The sequence below is a fragment of the Morone saxatilis genome, unplaced genomic scaffold (genome assembly GCF_004916995.1).
Source record: "Morone saxatilis isolate NCDOM2014 unplaced genomic scaffold, NCSU_SB_2.0 Contig17, whole genome shotgun sequence".
NCBI lineage: Eukaryota > Metazoa > Chordata > Actinopteri > Moronidae > Morone > Morone saxatilis.
The window spans coordinates 17,896,804-17,913,250 of record NW_023339729.1 but is presented as its reverse complement, the minus strand read 5'-3'; the positions used below and the strand labels follow the sequence as shown (position 1 = coordinate 17,913,250).

Sequence of the window (16,447 nt, the reverse complement as noted above, 5' to 3'; positions counted from 1 at the left end):
TGTTTGAAGCCTGAAATGTGTCAAAAGGTTGAAAAGTTCAAGGGGGCCGAATACTTTCGCAAGGCACTGTATCTCACATACGATGTGTGTATTATAGCTCTGTGTGCTGGTTAAAAGTAACAAGCAGCCATCCTGTAGAGCAGTGGTTCCCAACGTTGGGGTCGGGACCCCCATTAGGGGTTGCCAAAGCTTCATGAGGGATTGCGAGGCCTTCTTTATTTTAAGGCGTGCTAGCAAAATATACACATTTGGCCTGTATCTCTGCATTTGGTTCACTACTGTAAAGTAAATTGTCTAATACGATGGCCAAGCTTGGGAGACATGAAAACATTACATTGAATTTGTTACAAAAAAAGAAGCCTAGTGAGTATGTATGACTGTTAAAAATATATACAGACAGATAAATGAATAACGTTTCCTAAACAGGAAATAATATGCTCAAAATACATCCAAATCACTCGTTTTATGAAAACTTCTTGCAGTTACTGAGTTCACTATTTGGGTTCATTGTGTAGTTTTGAATATGAGATATCCACAAAATATGCCACTTAGTCAGTGGATGTCAGTTTACTAAATGATAGAAAAGGGGTCCTTTAAGGTTGGGAAGCATAGCTGTAGAGCAGTAGAGGAAGACAAACGGAATGTTACTTTACACATTCAGTGATAGAAAGTAACAAGGTGCATTTACTCAAGGGCTGTACTTACGTCCAATTTTATGATACCCTAAGTAATGTAGTGGAGAACAGAGAACAGTATATGCCTACCAAAATATATACATACAAAATGATCAGTAAATAAAATATGATGCTTTTTTTCAAGATTGAACAACCCTTACAAAAATGTACACATGGTGGATATTACAGTATTTAGACTACAGAATGTTATAACGTTACTCTTGAATTTGACTATTTTTCAAGACAACAAAATAAATATTTTCCATTAGAATTTTATTCCTGGCAGCATGGAGTGGGCTTTTTTAATTTCCCAAAATATTTCCTAACAGTATTTAGTGCTAGTCTTAGTGTTGCTACTTTTACTTAAGAAAGGAATCTGATCTTGCAGCACTGAACATTAAACATATTTAATTTCCTTTATTTTTCCATTATAAAGTACAATTTTATTGTGAGACCAACATATTAAAGTTGTCAAAATAAAGTTTTTTTTGTACTAGCGCTTGAGGGTTGATGTTGACGGTCAGACTGTACTTTTCTTAATGCATCTTGAAAGTAAAGTGCCAGAAACACTCATTCTGTTAGATTTTTTCATTGTCAGGGAAAATCACAAATCTAAAGTCACTATAAACCTAGTTTATAAAGCACTTTTTAAAGTACTCTGGAGGAGAAATAATAATTGTTTCTGATTTGTTTTCATTAGCTGGAGAAAGTTTTGGGACATTTATTTCTGACAGACAACATAATATAATAATAATAACTTTAAACTTTTTTGTTTATGTATGATACAGTATGTCCCAGTGGCAGTATGTATACACAGAAAAATAAGAGGGCCAAGAATGGAGCCTTGGGGAACACAACAGGTGAGAGAGGCCACTGAAAATCCCTTCTGCCATTGGCAAAACCCCTCCAAAACTTCCGCTCATTACTCAATATCTGCAACAGTAACAGCAGTTTAAGTTCTAGCAAATACATTACTGTGGACACTCCTAAAGTCCGTACCTCCTCCGACTGTCATTCATTTCAGTTAGTGACTAACCTTCATTTCGTTACCCTCCTTTACTAACTCATGATCACTGCACCTGCTTTTGAATTTGCCTCTCTGGAACACATTACTTAGATCTCTGTTGTGTACATACGGTATATATTGTGCTGTTTTATCTCTGTCATATATTGCAGACAGAGTTGTATCTGTGTTGTGAATTAGAAATGATTTGTAATTGACTTATCTAGATAAATAAAAAACAAACCAAGAGGAAGCATCACCAACCACTACTGAGGAAGTTCTGTTTGATAGATAAAACCTAAGCAGGCAGTTTAGCTGTAAAACTTCACACAGCATCTGTCAGTACACCTACATCAGCTGAAGTCTTTTCTGGATTTAGACCAAGATAAGATAATCTTTTATTAATATTTTCAAAAGATTTCCTAAAATGTGTGTCAGTGATGGTAGTCCACAAAACATGACATTAGTATTTTATCTATTTAATTAATGATGGTATATTTACAGTATTACAAAACTGATTCTCAGTTATGGGTTTCTGGTGTCTATGATTTATCTATAATAAGACTTTATTGCCTTGATTTTCTCTGGTAAGAGATGCTTTTGGTTGTCTGTCACTTTCGATTCATGCTCTAATATCTGCATAAATATTTCTGTGACATTAATAGTTTATAGTTTTAGACAGGCCACTGAAGTTTCCAAAGTGTACCACCGGAGGGAGCAGTTTTGCACTTCTAAAAATAGATATTAGAGATTCATAGGTCTGGCATTTAGTTATATGCCCTTTTTACAGAATTTAAATCCTTCCAGACAATTTGAAATATTGTACATACACTACACATGAGTTTATCAAGAGCCACTAATTAAATAGTGAGTTTTAAAATATATTTTGGTGTCTTAAATCCTTATTCCAGTCGCTGGGTAACACAAAGTTTTATTGTTCTTTTTTTTATCTCTCAAGATACAAAATCCCTGTGATATTCCTGTAAGTATCTAAGAAGCTTATAGAGGTTTCTAATAGTTTTATCCTCTGGACAATCACTATGATTCTGTAATTGCCTGATACTTTAGATTTCGTAAGAAGGTTGCATACTTTTACTTCTACTTACTACAATGTTTATGAGCTTTAATGAATAAAACTTAAGCATCTATTGCTGCTGTATTTGTTTTTCAAAGGGGGCCTGTAGCTGCTGAACCATGTTGTCTGAACTCAGCTTAGATCAGTTCCACGGGCTCAATGGGGACCGTGTGAACTGCTGCAGTTCAGGCTGAGGGTGGCGCACCAAGCCAAAGGATTGTGTCCGGGACCCTCAGAGGTCACCACGGGTCAGAGCGCAGCGCCTGACAACACACAGAGGCTGCTGCTGTTAAAAACACTGAGCTGCTGTCACAAATTAGGCTTGGCTGGAGGCGTGTTTGTGTTTTCCTGTATTGGACCGGTGTACAGACGTTAGTCATACCGCCGGAGATTAAAAATAAACCCATGAAAGAAACACACATTTACACCAATTAGTCCATAGTCATATACTAGAGAAATTCGTCTTTAGGTATTGTTGTTGCAACAGACAATTACCAATAACTTGTATTTGTTTGTTTAATGCAGAATCAAAAGTTATTAAACCAACACAGCAGGATTTGGCTACAATAGTAAACAGTAGCATTATAAACATGTGCGTTCATTTATTCTAATAATAGTTATGGATTACAGTACGTCCTATTAGAACCGTAAACATCAGTGAAATATCACACAATTGAGGACAATCTAGTGGTCTGATGTGTATAACAATAGTTGTTTCATGTTGATGCAAAACTCAATGCTGACACAAGTTGTGCTATTATTTTGATTTCAAATTGTGCTTCAAACGGATACGAATATTTTTAATATATGTCTTGCTCGGTGCTGCATAGAAAATAATTAAACATTGATCCATTAAACTGGCTGCCGTGTTTTGGTTTACATAAGATATTTTCCTTAAACTAAATACCTAACTGACATCCCGCACTGATATAGGGATCAGTCTAGTAGCAGAGAGACATAATAGTGCGTCAGAAATAACAAAATATATAAATATCCCGGTTTTAGGGGCTCTTGACAGCAGATCTATAACAGTTAATATGGTCTTATACCAGTATAGTTATATATCCTGTTGCATCATATTGTTACTAAAATGATTTTTTTGTGGTTATACTGTGATTTCTGTATATAATCACCTATAAATTATTGTAGTGCTCCATTTGTTATCAGGTTGTGTGTACAGCAGCGACTCATTATAGAAATATTCTACTGTACTATAGTGCAGATTAGTGCATATAAGCGCCAATTAGATCAATGCAATCAACACAAACATTAAAAATCGATGAAGAATGTGAATACTAATTTGTCCCACACGTGCGCAAAGATTACAGCCTTTCTGAATACATCTGTCAAATTCTAGCACTAATCTAATATATTTTATATGTATATATGTTAATATTGCTCATAAAACAACTACTCTAAACAACAAGCAGTTTTAAATTACACCAATAATGGCATTTCATATTGTGGCTGCTTACAAATATGTATAAACATATAATGTGAAAATGTAGATATGTTGAGGCTTGACACATATTTTGTTCAGAGGAGCCGATGAATATAAATATATCACACATTTATTTATAAAATCAGATAGTTGTCAGACCATTAAACTAAATATTTTAACACGGAAATACAATTTTCACATCACAGTAGCACAAATCAACAAATCCTGACGCATCATTTGGCCTCTACTGACGCAACACTTGGCGTTACAAAGTCGGTCAGCAAAAACATCCAGTATTTCATTCAGTTTTAAAAAAGCAACAGCACACAAGTCCCTGCATATTTCAAAGGACAAACACATAAAAAGTGTTAAAACTGCACAGTGAAGTAATTGGATTTTATGCCCCCGTCCCGCTCGCTCGCGCTTTTCTCTCCATGGTGCTCTAAAAACTCTCCAAACGCTTCAGATGTCTTGTGAGCCTTTCTTTCTCGATCTCCGCTGCTTTTTATTCTTCGACATCGCTCACAGGATCAAATATATCCAAGCACGGTGAAAGTTTCGAGATTAAAACGTTCTCAGTGGAAAAAAAAGAATCGGGACAAACTGTTTTGGCGCATGAGAGCAGTTTGAGTCTGTGAGGAGCGCACACAATAAACCTGTTGTTAACCTTGCTGTGAAAATATGTTTGAAGAAAACAGCCAATTGTTGTATGAAATGTATTCAAGTATAAAATAATGCCCTTTGTTTGGGGGGAAAAACTTGAGCAATGTGAGGGTACAAAAGTCCCCTGTGGCATTTACTAGCAGCCTTTGTGCAGTTTGCGCTTTGGCGTCTCCACTTGGCGCATTACCCAGGCCCCTTTAAACGCGATTGTTTCTTTCTTTCTAATGACATTTACCGGATCAAAACATGCTGTTAATTCGATCAGAAAGCTTCACCCTTCATAACAATGGCAGTATAATTTCTCCCAAAGTTTGTTAAGTTGACCGAAATTAGGCAAATGAATAGGGGTCTCCAGGCTACCCATCTTGCAGGTGACGGGGAATAATGCGCGTTCACACCAGCTGCATTCTTCTTTATTTCTCCCTTTCTTTCACAGCATTATTAAAATTTAGGCCAATGAAACTATTCATTCGACTGAATAGACATTTTCTTATAGGATAATAGGATACAAATTGAGCCTCTCCAAAGAGTCTCCAGTGGTGGGTAACCCTCGTGTGCCAGAGGCTGCTGGAGACGCTGGCCTTGACGCAGACGACGCTCGTGTGCCAGGGCTAATCACACACCTGCCGAGGAGTCCAACAAAATAAAGAATGTAAACAAAAAGCTTGCCATCTCTCATAAAAGATGGACGTGTCACCAAGTCGTGTGAGAAACGCCGAGAACAAACGGGGGGACTCGGTCTCCAAAAGATCTCCCCTGAACTTGGCGGAACAGCCTATTAAAGGCTTACTTAATTACTCTAATGACACTGGACAGGCCTTAAAACTCGGACCGGGCTTGGATGAGAGTTAAGATCGCTTGCTGGGATTTGTAAACAGGCGATCGTGTGAGAAACGCGAGTTGGAAGAAAGAGGGTTTCTTTTTTCGCCGGCTTTGTTTTCAGTGCGCACAGTGCGCCCCGCAGGATCAGGCGATCCCAACGCTCACTTCTTATTTCCCGCCTGGGTTGTTACTATGCAAATAATATTCCAAAAGTAATCACGTGTCTTTTGAACAGCCACGTGGATTAACAAAGCAGGTTTGCCCCCCTGCTAGCCCATGGCTTTAGATTTTTACTATTTCTTTAACTGATCCTAAATGCACACATTTACCCAATGCATGGCTCTAATCCCATGGAATAATTTACACCATGAATGCCAGAGTCCCTTGGAGGATCCCTTTATAAGGACCAGCTTTCCCCTCAAATCTCAGTCTGCTTCATCTCCTGTCAGAGCAACACATCTCTCCAACTTCCAGCTGAACTGAGATTTCAAGACGTTTGACAGAAATTTGTCGATGGCATCTAAAATGAAAGACAGAAAGGTACGCGCTCCTTGTGCGCTCTGCAACATGAGGACTGAACTATTTTGGCAACGCAGCACTTTTGACACTTTTGAGTTACTTTATGGAAGCTTGTGTTTCAGTATTTACATCAAATATTGTTTAACTACAACTTGGAGTAATTTCCATGCCGGTGGAGGGGGAATCTATTGTCCAGCCACTATGTGGCACGCGTTACAGGATAATTACCGCGCGCTACTGATGTAAAATAGCCTGTCTGACACTTACGGAATATTTGGCAATTATATTGTAATCAGTTTGGTTACACACGCTTATAGGATGCTACATTTACTGAAAGAGATTTCAACAATTTCCAAAAAGGCTTCAGAGTTGTAGAAACTGCCCGGAGCGCAGATGTCCACCGCGCGCTCCGGAGCAGCTTGGCGCGCGGCGCGCCAAACTCTGTAGTTATATATCTTATCCTCAAATTTCCAAAATATTTAGTCGCTGCATACAATTTTTTTTATTCAAACCTTACTAGCAGTTTTATTTGAGTATTTCTGATAAATAGCTGTGAATGAGGTGTAAAATATTATGTTGGTGTGCTCATGTTCGCTCTCCGTGTTTTTTACAGAGAACTCCCATCTCTCACAAAGTCATTGAGAAACGAAGACGGGACCGCATTAATCGCTGCCTTAACGAATTAGGAAAAACAGTACCAATGGCACTGGCAAAACAGGTACAGTAAAAGTTGTAATGTATATTTTGTGTTATAGATATCTCATGTTTTATACAATATTGGTAATTTAATTTGTATCAAATAATCTGGTCCTGTAATATATGAAGTCAACATTTTATAATGTTAGATTTTTTATTTATTTTTCGGTAGAACTCTGGAAAACTGGAGAAAGCTGAAATCTTGGAAATGACAGTTCAGTACCTGCGCGCGCTCCACTCCGCGGATTTCCCTCGTGGGAGAGAAAAGGGTGAGTAAACCTTTCAGAGTTCTGACTCTTTACGCATCCCGAGTCCACATTTCTGTTAATGAATTATGTGAAAGTTTCTACAATGCGGATGAAGTATACATATGAGTTATATGTGTATATATGTCATTTTTAGCTTAACCTCAATACTATTAAAGAATTTTGTAGCAAATCCAGCTTCACGCACCGGAATCAGACCACAAACGCGCTGCGTCAGGCTTGTTCATCGTTTCATCTCGGCCCGGTTGTAATTGCTGCTGACTTTGATTCATTCCAGGTGAACTGCTGGCTGAGTTTGCGAACTACTTCCACTACGGATACCACGAGTGTATGAAGAACCTGGTGCACTACCTGACGACAGAGGACAGGGCTGAAACCAAAGACATCAAGTACGCACGGATCCTCGCCTTCTTACAGTCCAAGTCCCGTGTGGTCACCGAGCCTGTGTTCGGCTCCGTCGGCTCAATGCCAGAACCGTCTGACTACCTCAGCCAGTTGCACTCCTCACCGGAGCACCAAAGCCACAGTCCCTCTGACTCCGTGTACCAGCAGAGTCCACCGGGACACTTCTCCTGGCACAGCTCGGCGCGCAGCCCGGGCATCTCGTACCCAACAGTGCCTCTCTCTGCACACCCACAGCAGCACGGTGGATACTTGTCACCGGTGCAGGGACTCGATCACCACTATTTCAACTTCATCGGTCACACACACGCAAACACATTCAGTTTGCACAGTGCGCAACACGCTATGTAAATAGTTTTGCTATGTTTTGTTGTCGTTTTTATTTATATGAATGTGAATGTGAATGATGGAATAGATCCTGTACATGATGTGAATAAATATTTCTGACTAAAACGCTTGTTCTGACATCCTTTACGCTCAGGTTTAGGTGCAGTCTAAATCCAAATATCACCATGAGCAATTATCCTTTAACCTTCCGGTGAGAATACAGTGCTTGGAAAAGCAACAACAAAGATTAGAAGGGATAAAAAACATCTCCATGTGCAACTTTGTGAAAAGGTGTTAAAAATGTAAATATAAAGCAAATTATTAGTGATTTCTGCCCTACACATTATTGCTGAGTAGAAATCTACAGAAAACCAGCAGCTATACAAGAGCTTATCTTTTTATGATATAAAATGAAACAAGAGTGGTAAATTGTGCTGTACTGGAGTATTTTTTTCTTAGTAAAGTGAATCATCTGAACAAACAAAAAGCAAATTATTTCATACATTTCTTCAGCTTGTCCACAGACTTGATTGTGAGCTGATCTGTGGGTTTACTTGGTGTCACAGTGGGTTCCAGGGGGCAGACATGAGCCTGATTCCCACTGGGCCTCCTGACTTAAACAAACCTGCAGTTAACAAAACCATTGATTCACCCAACACTCCCCCATCCTTAAAATTCAAATCTGTCACTGAATACAAAACTGTTTTTGGACCCAATAAGGGAAAATAAGTCGATACAGATTTTATGACATTATAATATAATGAAATTAACACAACTAATAGTGATGTGTTCGGTATAAAAATGAATTTCTACAGCAGAGAGTGTGAAATCAAGATAAAAGTTGTGTTGCTTCTGAAATTTAGCGTTACTATTACCATATGTTTGGGGAAATGAGTACTATTCATCAGGAGGAAAGACGGGTGTTATGCAGAAAAGACAGACAGAGAAGTAAAAGCTGGTGCTTATTTGCAGGCAAACTTTGTTGTTTCTTCATTCAAACATCAAATCTAGCAGCATTACATTAAGTCTGTGAGATCTGTGGGCTCCTAAGCCTTTTAAACTTTCCTCTCACTTTCTAAAGGAAAGCCATATTGGGAATAGTCACTGATAGAAAGGGCTTTTTTCCTCCCACAGAATAAGGAATTACTCTGATCAAAAGAGAATTGTTTTTGCCAAGCTTGTGTCTGCTATATGTAAAGCACAGAGTCTCAATACATGCATTAAACTGCTTCCAGGCTCCCTCTGTCTTTCTTGAAGTAAGTTGTATAGTGCTGGATTGTAAAAAGAGAAGTTAAAAAAGAGTGCGGGGGGGGGGACTCCTTGTTGGTTTCTTAACCAAGGAGCCCCATTGTGGTGCATCTGAAAGGGGAACAATCTCTGCGTCCTTGTGTTTTATCCTTGAGTGATTGCAAAGAAAAATAATCAACACCATGAAATCAAAGTTTCTCTCCGAGAGGAGTTCAAGAAAACACGTTTTCTCCCAGTTTTACTTTAAGAAGTGAAGCTAAAATCATTGCATATATCTTTCCTGCGTCAGCTTAGGTGATAATACCTGGATGTATTACTAAAAGACAACAAGCAAGGTGTGTTGTGGGTGTTTGTTGACATGTATGGACGGACACATATGATGGATGGAAGAATTGTTTCTGGGTGGATGGGTAGATGACAGACGCATGGATAAGCTCACATTAATCGCCTGGATGGATGGATAAACCCACATTAACCAGCCCCTGACCAAAAAGACAAGCAACAAGAGAGCAAATGAAAGAAATGAAAGACAGTGTCCATGCAGATGGAAAAAGTGACAATACGATAAAAGAGTAAAAGCCTTTGAAGGAATACTTGGATCCCTACAGCCTCAATATTGGTTTAAATCCTGACTCTAAACAGGGGAAAAAAAGACTCATGTTCAGCCAGATGAGAAAGATTCAGCTGCAGCACCTCACATGAATAATAATAAATTGAGCACGGATAAAAAAAGGACTCCAAACCATTTATTGTCATGTAAACTGAGCTGCAGTGTTAAAGCTTCAGTTTGAGAATGTTTGTCTTTCACATTAATATCACATGCTGAACATTAACAATCCGCTCTTTTGAAATATTATTCATCACTGGAACATCAAAGGGGAACACAAATCACCATCTGAATTTATACTCTGAGCATTAGGTTGGGCAAGTTTATGAGGGGAAAAAAGCAATTTTCATCAACATGTGGAAAGAGGAACAATGGCGAGGTAAACATAAGGCATTATTGTTCTCTGATTTGATGTATTTTATAAATATATAATCATTTTGATCAATATATGAAAACAAAAGAGCAATGCTTAATATGTTGAACTATTTTGAGAAGCCTTGTTCATCTATTAACAAAAACCTGAGTTGTTATGTTTTTATTTTATTCGTTTTTTTATTGTTTATACATTGGTTTTGCTGCTACATGTGCATTAACTATATTTTAATCTGCATTTCTCTCTGCACCTTCAAGACACCTTATATGCCCTCAATAGAAATCTTTGTATTTAATTCATTGTTTAAACTCACACTTACACTTTCTCGTTAATATTTCTCATTCAAAATGTTGATAGTGTTTTTTCATTTACTTGCATCTGTTGTTGTATCTATTGCTGTAACACTTGGATTTCCCTGCATAGGATCAATACAGCTGAGGTTCTACAGGTTCTGAGGGGTTTAAAAAAATTTAATGCAAAATGCATTTTACCTTTATGAATATTGAACTACAAAGTTCAATATTGGCTTAATTTTGTGTAGATTAAATTAACTACATTTAAGTACTGTATGTATGAGCAATTGTGAGGTTTCCATTTTGCCCTCCACTAACTTTCAGACGGAAAGTAATTTACTTTTTGCTCCACAACAACAAAATATATCATCAGTTTATAAAATAAGATGCATTTGTATAGATTTAGCAAATATTACCCAACCTCCTTTAGCTTATATCCTACGACTTATGTTATTAAAACATTAAGCGAATGTTTTTAGAGACAATATTTCTTCTTATTTCCAGTGTAAATATGTTTCATTCAAGTATTTTCATTTCATTCTTCATTCGAGTGCAGCAACCTGCGATAGTTCTGTTTCAGGACAGACAAATCATTCTGGAAAAGTTTGATATCCATTGAAAACAGAATTCTCACTGTACTTGCAGATTTTAGTTCCTGTGCTACGAAAAGTAGGGTCTTCAGACTCAACTGTAGATCGAAATAAAAAATATTTTTAAAGGGATATGAAAGATATGTTTTGTGTTTTTCTTGTTAAATACGATGTGATTTCAGCTCTTCAGGCCTCTTAAAAATCCTTCAAATGAAAAAACTAGAAGAAAAACTGCTCCTGACTCATGTCCACTCTGAGGTAACCTTTGATGAGACATCGCTTCATTTCAAAGGAATAGTTCCACATTTTTGTGAAATTACTTATTAATTCAAGTTTTAAATAAAGATTTGAAAAGTTTGATGTCTGAAGCCAGCAGCTGATCAGCTTATCTTGGACTGGAAACAGGCGCCAGCTAGTCTAGTTCTGTCCAAAGGTAACAAGATCTAACAGCACATCAAAATCTCACTAATTAACACGTTATATCTTGTTGTACAAAAACCAGAGAGTAAAAGCAACAATTTATGTGTCTAAATATTTCTTGACTGGGAACAGTAACATTTTGGTGTCTGGAAAAAGTCGTAAAACTGTTTACTATAATTTTTACACTTAGGTTTTTGTACAGATTAAATAAAGTGAGTGAGTGTTAAAGGCGTTTGTAGGTGGAGTTTGATGCCTTTGGACAGAGCAGGTGTTTCCCCCTGCTTCCAGTCTATCATATTCTGAGTGGTATCAATCCTCTTATCTCTCTTTCTGCAAGAAAGAGAATTAAGTATATTTCCCAAAATGTCAACCTATTCCTTTAAGGGACAAAAAGGTTGGGAAACTCTGCTGTAGCCCAAAGAGGGATCCATAAGTGTCTGAGAGCTCCTGTTTTGATCTTTGCACCCATGAGCAACGAAGTCAGGCTTAGACGGTTAGCTAAGCTTCTGAGAGTACAACAGCAAATCTCCTTTCCTTTACCATGTTGTAGTGTGTTTGTGTCGCCTCTCTCTGTGTGTGTGTGTGTGTGTGTGTGTGTGAAGGAGGGGTACAGTCGAGCTTTGGGAGTGAAGCCAAAGAAGTACGCAAGCTGTGAGAAATCCAACAGTCAGTGCTGGTTGGTAATCAAAGTCCTCCAGTGGCATTGGATCTCCATCGGCTCACCTCAGGATGGTCGTCTGATCTCCAGCATGAAAAGACAGAGACAGAGAGCGGGGAGGGGCGAGGGAGGGGGAGACAGAAAGAGAGAGAGAGAGAAAGAAGACGAGAGGGAGAGAAACAGTGAGAGATAGAGCAAGTGTGAAGAAAAGAAAAGGGGGGAAAGGGATGAAGATCATTCCCACAACAGATACCACTATCTCACAGGGTTGAAAGGGCCCCCTTTCTGCTACACCTCCCCCCCACTTCTCCCCCTCCCCCTCGTCCCCCCCCCTCTTACCAATAATGCCAAAACTTGGCAGCCAACCCAGCACATGAGCAGCAACAGTTTCCCATCAGAGAGAGGCAGCCATCCTACTGCCTTGGCACCAGCGATGTCTGAAGAATGACGGGCACTGTAAGAAGAGAGCAGACATGAATGGAGTCTGTTAGGAGGAAAAAAACAACACATATCAATGCCTTTTGATTGTCTGGGAGTGATTCTGGTGAGAGCACATCACTGGGCTGACACGCAGTGCAAAAAGTGACAATATTTGATCTGATGATGGGTGTTTTATATGGAGAACAGTAAATGTTTCTGGATCAAAACAGAAAAGAAATGCATATGTGATCATTTTCTAAACAACCTTTTAATTTTTTGCTCATACAGGCTAAAAAAAGATTACGTACAGGCCAAACATATCAACTACTAAAGTTGCTGTACGAGTATTTTTAATAGTCTCCTCTGCCCCCCTGCAGAGGGATGAGGGGCTTCACCTTTTTGCACTTGGCACAACCCTCTATGTGCTCACCAGCAATGCCATCAGATTATGCAAATCCATGGAGATGTCCTATTCAACACTACCTCCATTTAGAATTGAGATATTTGAGCCAAAAAATGAATAGAGCGATAAAAGAGGCAGTGTTTTAAAGGAGTGAGAGCAGGGAAAGGTCAAAGACATCTCTGATATAAATGAAAACATAATGAATACTGTACAGAGTATCCAACTGTGGGCTATCATTTCATCCTTGCCTTTCTTGCTCTTTCTCTTTTTTATGTTGTTTTGTTATGTTTTTTCTCGTGTGTGGCACGGCCGCCGCCGCAGCAGACGATCTGAGAAATATGGAGGCAGAGAGCAGCATGGGAACAGTCCAACAAGCGTGGAACAACACACTATAGAAAAGAGCTCTGAGTTAAAGAAACAAAACAAAACAAAAAAAACAACAAACAAAAAGAAACAAACTGGAACCAAACTCTTTGTTATTCATGGGAAAAAAAGAGCAAGCTTGTTAACTTGCACAATTAAGGCATCATTTGCCAAGAGAAAGTGCAGTTCTTTGTTTTTGGGGGACAAAAGGTTGAGAGAGCGTGTTTTAGATCGGTGCTGTGAGTTTCATGAGGGTGGGTTTGGTTATCTGGTGTGCCACAACAAGGGGCACTTTTGTCACGAGCACAGACAGTGTGACATCGGAAAGTGCTCGAGATAAATCAGGTAATTTTGCATGGTAGTTAGACAAAGAGCGCCATACATTCCAGTTCCTGTGTGTGTTTATAAAAAGAGTATGTGTAAAGAGAAGGCAAATAATAACACCATGTGAATAATTTCACAAGACGTCTCCAATAGAGTGGCATAATTTATGATTTTAAGGCTTTTTGTTAAAAACTAATGGCATTAAATTTGACAACATCAATAAATTATTCAGATTTAGAAGAATATGTTAAATTAAAGAACCCGTAATAAAGACGTTTAGTTAAATTATTTTCCCCTTTACATTTAGAAAAAAAAAAATCTATTTTTTTCTTACAACATAGTGCTTTTTTTTGGAAGGTCAAGGTTCTGACTCTTTATTTCTTTATCAAATGTGATGTCAGGTTGCTTTCTGTGATTTCTAAACCACACACACAAAAACACGTCACACCATTACACCATGCTTCATTTACCAGCGGTTAAAGGCTACCTGGCCTTCACCATGGTGATGTCTGACACTGTTATATACAGTTCAGGATCAGTCATGCGAATCAGACTTTAAGTACACGTATACCAGGAATTTGTTTTGGTGCAGGCGACGGAATTACAAAATAAATGAATACAATAATAAAAGAATAGGGTGGCTGAAGAAAATAAGCTAATAGAAAACTTATGTTTATGAATAATACATATACGTATATTACACAAACAAATATATAACTAACTTTTCAATATATTTCTTTCCAAAGTTTAATCTTAACCCATCAATTCCTATTTTTCATTGCAGAGCAGCAAATTATGTACATCCCTGCTGCTTGAAAAGTGAAATTAATCTAGTGGACACAAAATAAAAAATAGCTTTTTGTCAAATAAAAACTCCAAATGTCTCAATCTGAAGGAGAAACTTCAAAAATATTTCTGCCAATGTTTAATTGGCAGAAATCTCTTTGAAGTTTTATGTTAATATGTCAAATGTAATAATGCTGTGAACACCACAAACAGACATTTATTCACCTTCATTGTATCAGGACAGAAGCAGAACTAAATCCATTTGCTCTAGAACAAACCTTTAAGTAGAGTTTTGAGGTACTTCAACACTTTTATGCTACTTATGCTTCAACTCCATTAATTTAGAGACACTGTACTTTTTACTCCACTAAATTTTTTTTGTCAGCTAAAGTTACTTCACAGATTAATATTTTCCATACAAAACATCTGAGGAACTTATAAAACACGTCTTATTAAAGATTACCCCCCAAACAAGTATAAAGCCGTCAAATTAGCTTCCCTTTGATGAGCTATAACATGCTGCTTACATGTTAATCTGTTATAATAATGCACTAATGAATATATATAGTCTAGTGTTAATTCTGATTATTACATACTTTTAGTTTTTATGCCTGTGTTATGATGCTTTATGTGTTTATCTGTTATTTTGTTTAGTTAAGATTTGGTTTACTTGTAACAGTATTTTACACTGTTGTAATGCTACTTTTACTTTAATAAGAAGTGTAGTAAGTAGTGTAAGTATAATTTTACTATTTTGGTTTCATCTGCTCAGATTCTGAGTTCTGAGTCAATCAGCCCTTTAAATAATGTAACACCTGTTTCTATGTTCTTGGACAGATTTGATATGCATCAGGACTCGACTAGAAGCAGAGCTTTAATCTGTACTTCAGCTTGAAAATAATTCAATTATCCTGTAAACTGTTCTCATTTCTGTAGTTACTTAACTTTTTATTTCCTTGCATCACACACTTAACTCGCCTCTTTCTCTGCTATTCTGCAGGAAGAGCTCAAGATCTTTACCGGCACTGGAATTTCCCATCTTGGGGATTCAATGAGGAGAGCCGTCTTTTCAGCTTCAATCACTCTTGTGCTTGTGAGGCTGCATTCACGTGTGAAGGTTTCTTTGAGAAAGCCTTTAGGTTGTACTGAAGCTGGTTTATTCCTGCCAGAAATCTTTCTCAAACATAACGCTTCAGTGGTGAACGGAGAATATGAAAACCGACAATGTGAATCGGGAGAATGCAACATGAAGCCCTTTGGGCATCTGAAAGGCTGGGTGTGTGTGTGATGTGGTCAGACGGTCACAGTTGAGGCACCTGACAAACTTGACGCCCCAGTCAACTCTTTGCAGGGCAAAAAGAAAGGGTAAATAAAACCCAGAGGTCCTAATGTGCTCCCTGTGCGCTTGGCTGGACTCATGAGGGGCAAGCATGGTATGTTCACCCTTTTGTCCAGCAAGATGACGGCCACTCCTCTGAGTTTAGCTGCGTCCGGGGCCAGCGTAGGGCCAGCTAGGGGGGACCCCGGGGCTCCACAGGTCACCCTCTGAGGTCACCATCTGAGTAACCAATCCAGGGAAAGAAATAAAGCAGAAATGTGATTGGCAGCCGGTGAGGGTCGAAGACTTCATCTCAAGTGACTGCATGTGGTCAAACTGAATAAGAGCCAGTAAATACATTTTCTCATGTTAATGTTCAAAGTGTGACTGAATGCATTTAATTCAGCTGCATTTTCTTTTGTGCGTGTTAGGCAGCTTTAGGATAAATGAGGATAAAGCTGAACCAAAGGAAGACATTCACACACTGATAGGATGATAGGAGAGAGACTGATATAAAGAGAATGGTAAAAGGAAAGGTAAAGTTAAAGTTTTCTTTATCGAGAGTTTCCTTTGGTTTTACAGTGTTTAAACAGTCAGATTGGTCCAATATGGCAGTGGTCATCATGGTAGTGGGCGAAGCGGTCATACCCTTTCTGACCTCACAGTGACCTTCACAGCAGGGTACCCATGTCCGACACCAAGAACATGATGCAGCACAACACAGACTGTGGAGCAACAACCACAGAAGGCAGTAAA

General features: G+C 38.4%; 1 protein-coding gene across 1 annotated transcript; it reads left to right on the top strand.

Annotated features, from left to right (window-relative positions):
* The first annotated feature begins 6,191 nt into the window (after window positions 1–6,191).
* Window positions 6,192–7,912, top strand: helt (helt bHLH transcription factor). The gene is made up of 4 exons (XM_035659908.1): window positions 6,192–6,218; window positions 6,811–6,915; window positions 7,066–7,162; window positions 7,437–7,912. Exons 1-4 carry the CDS (start codon window positions 6,192–6,194, stop codon window positions 7,910–7,912), a joined length of 705 nt encoding a protein of 234 aa, XP_035515801.1.
* Window positions 7,913–16,447: the final 8,535 nt, after the last annotated feature.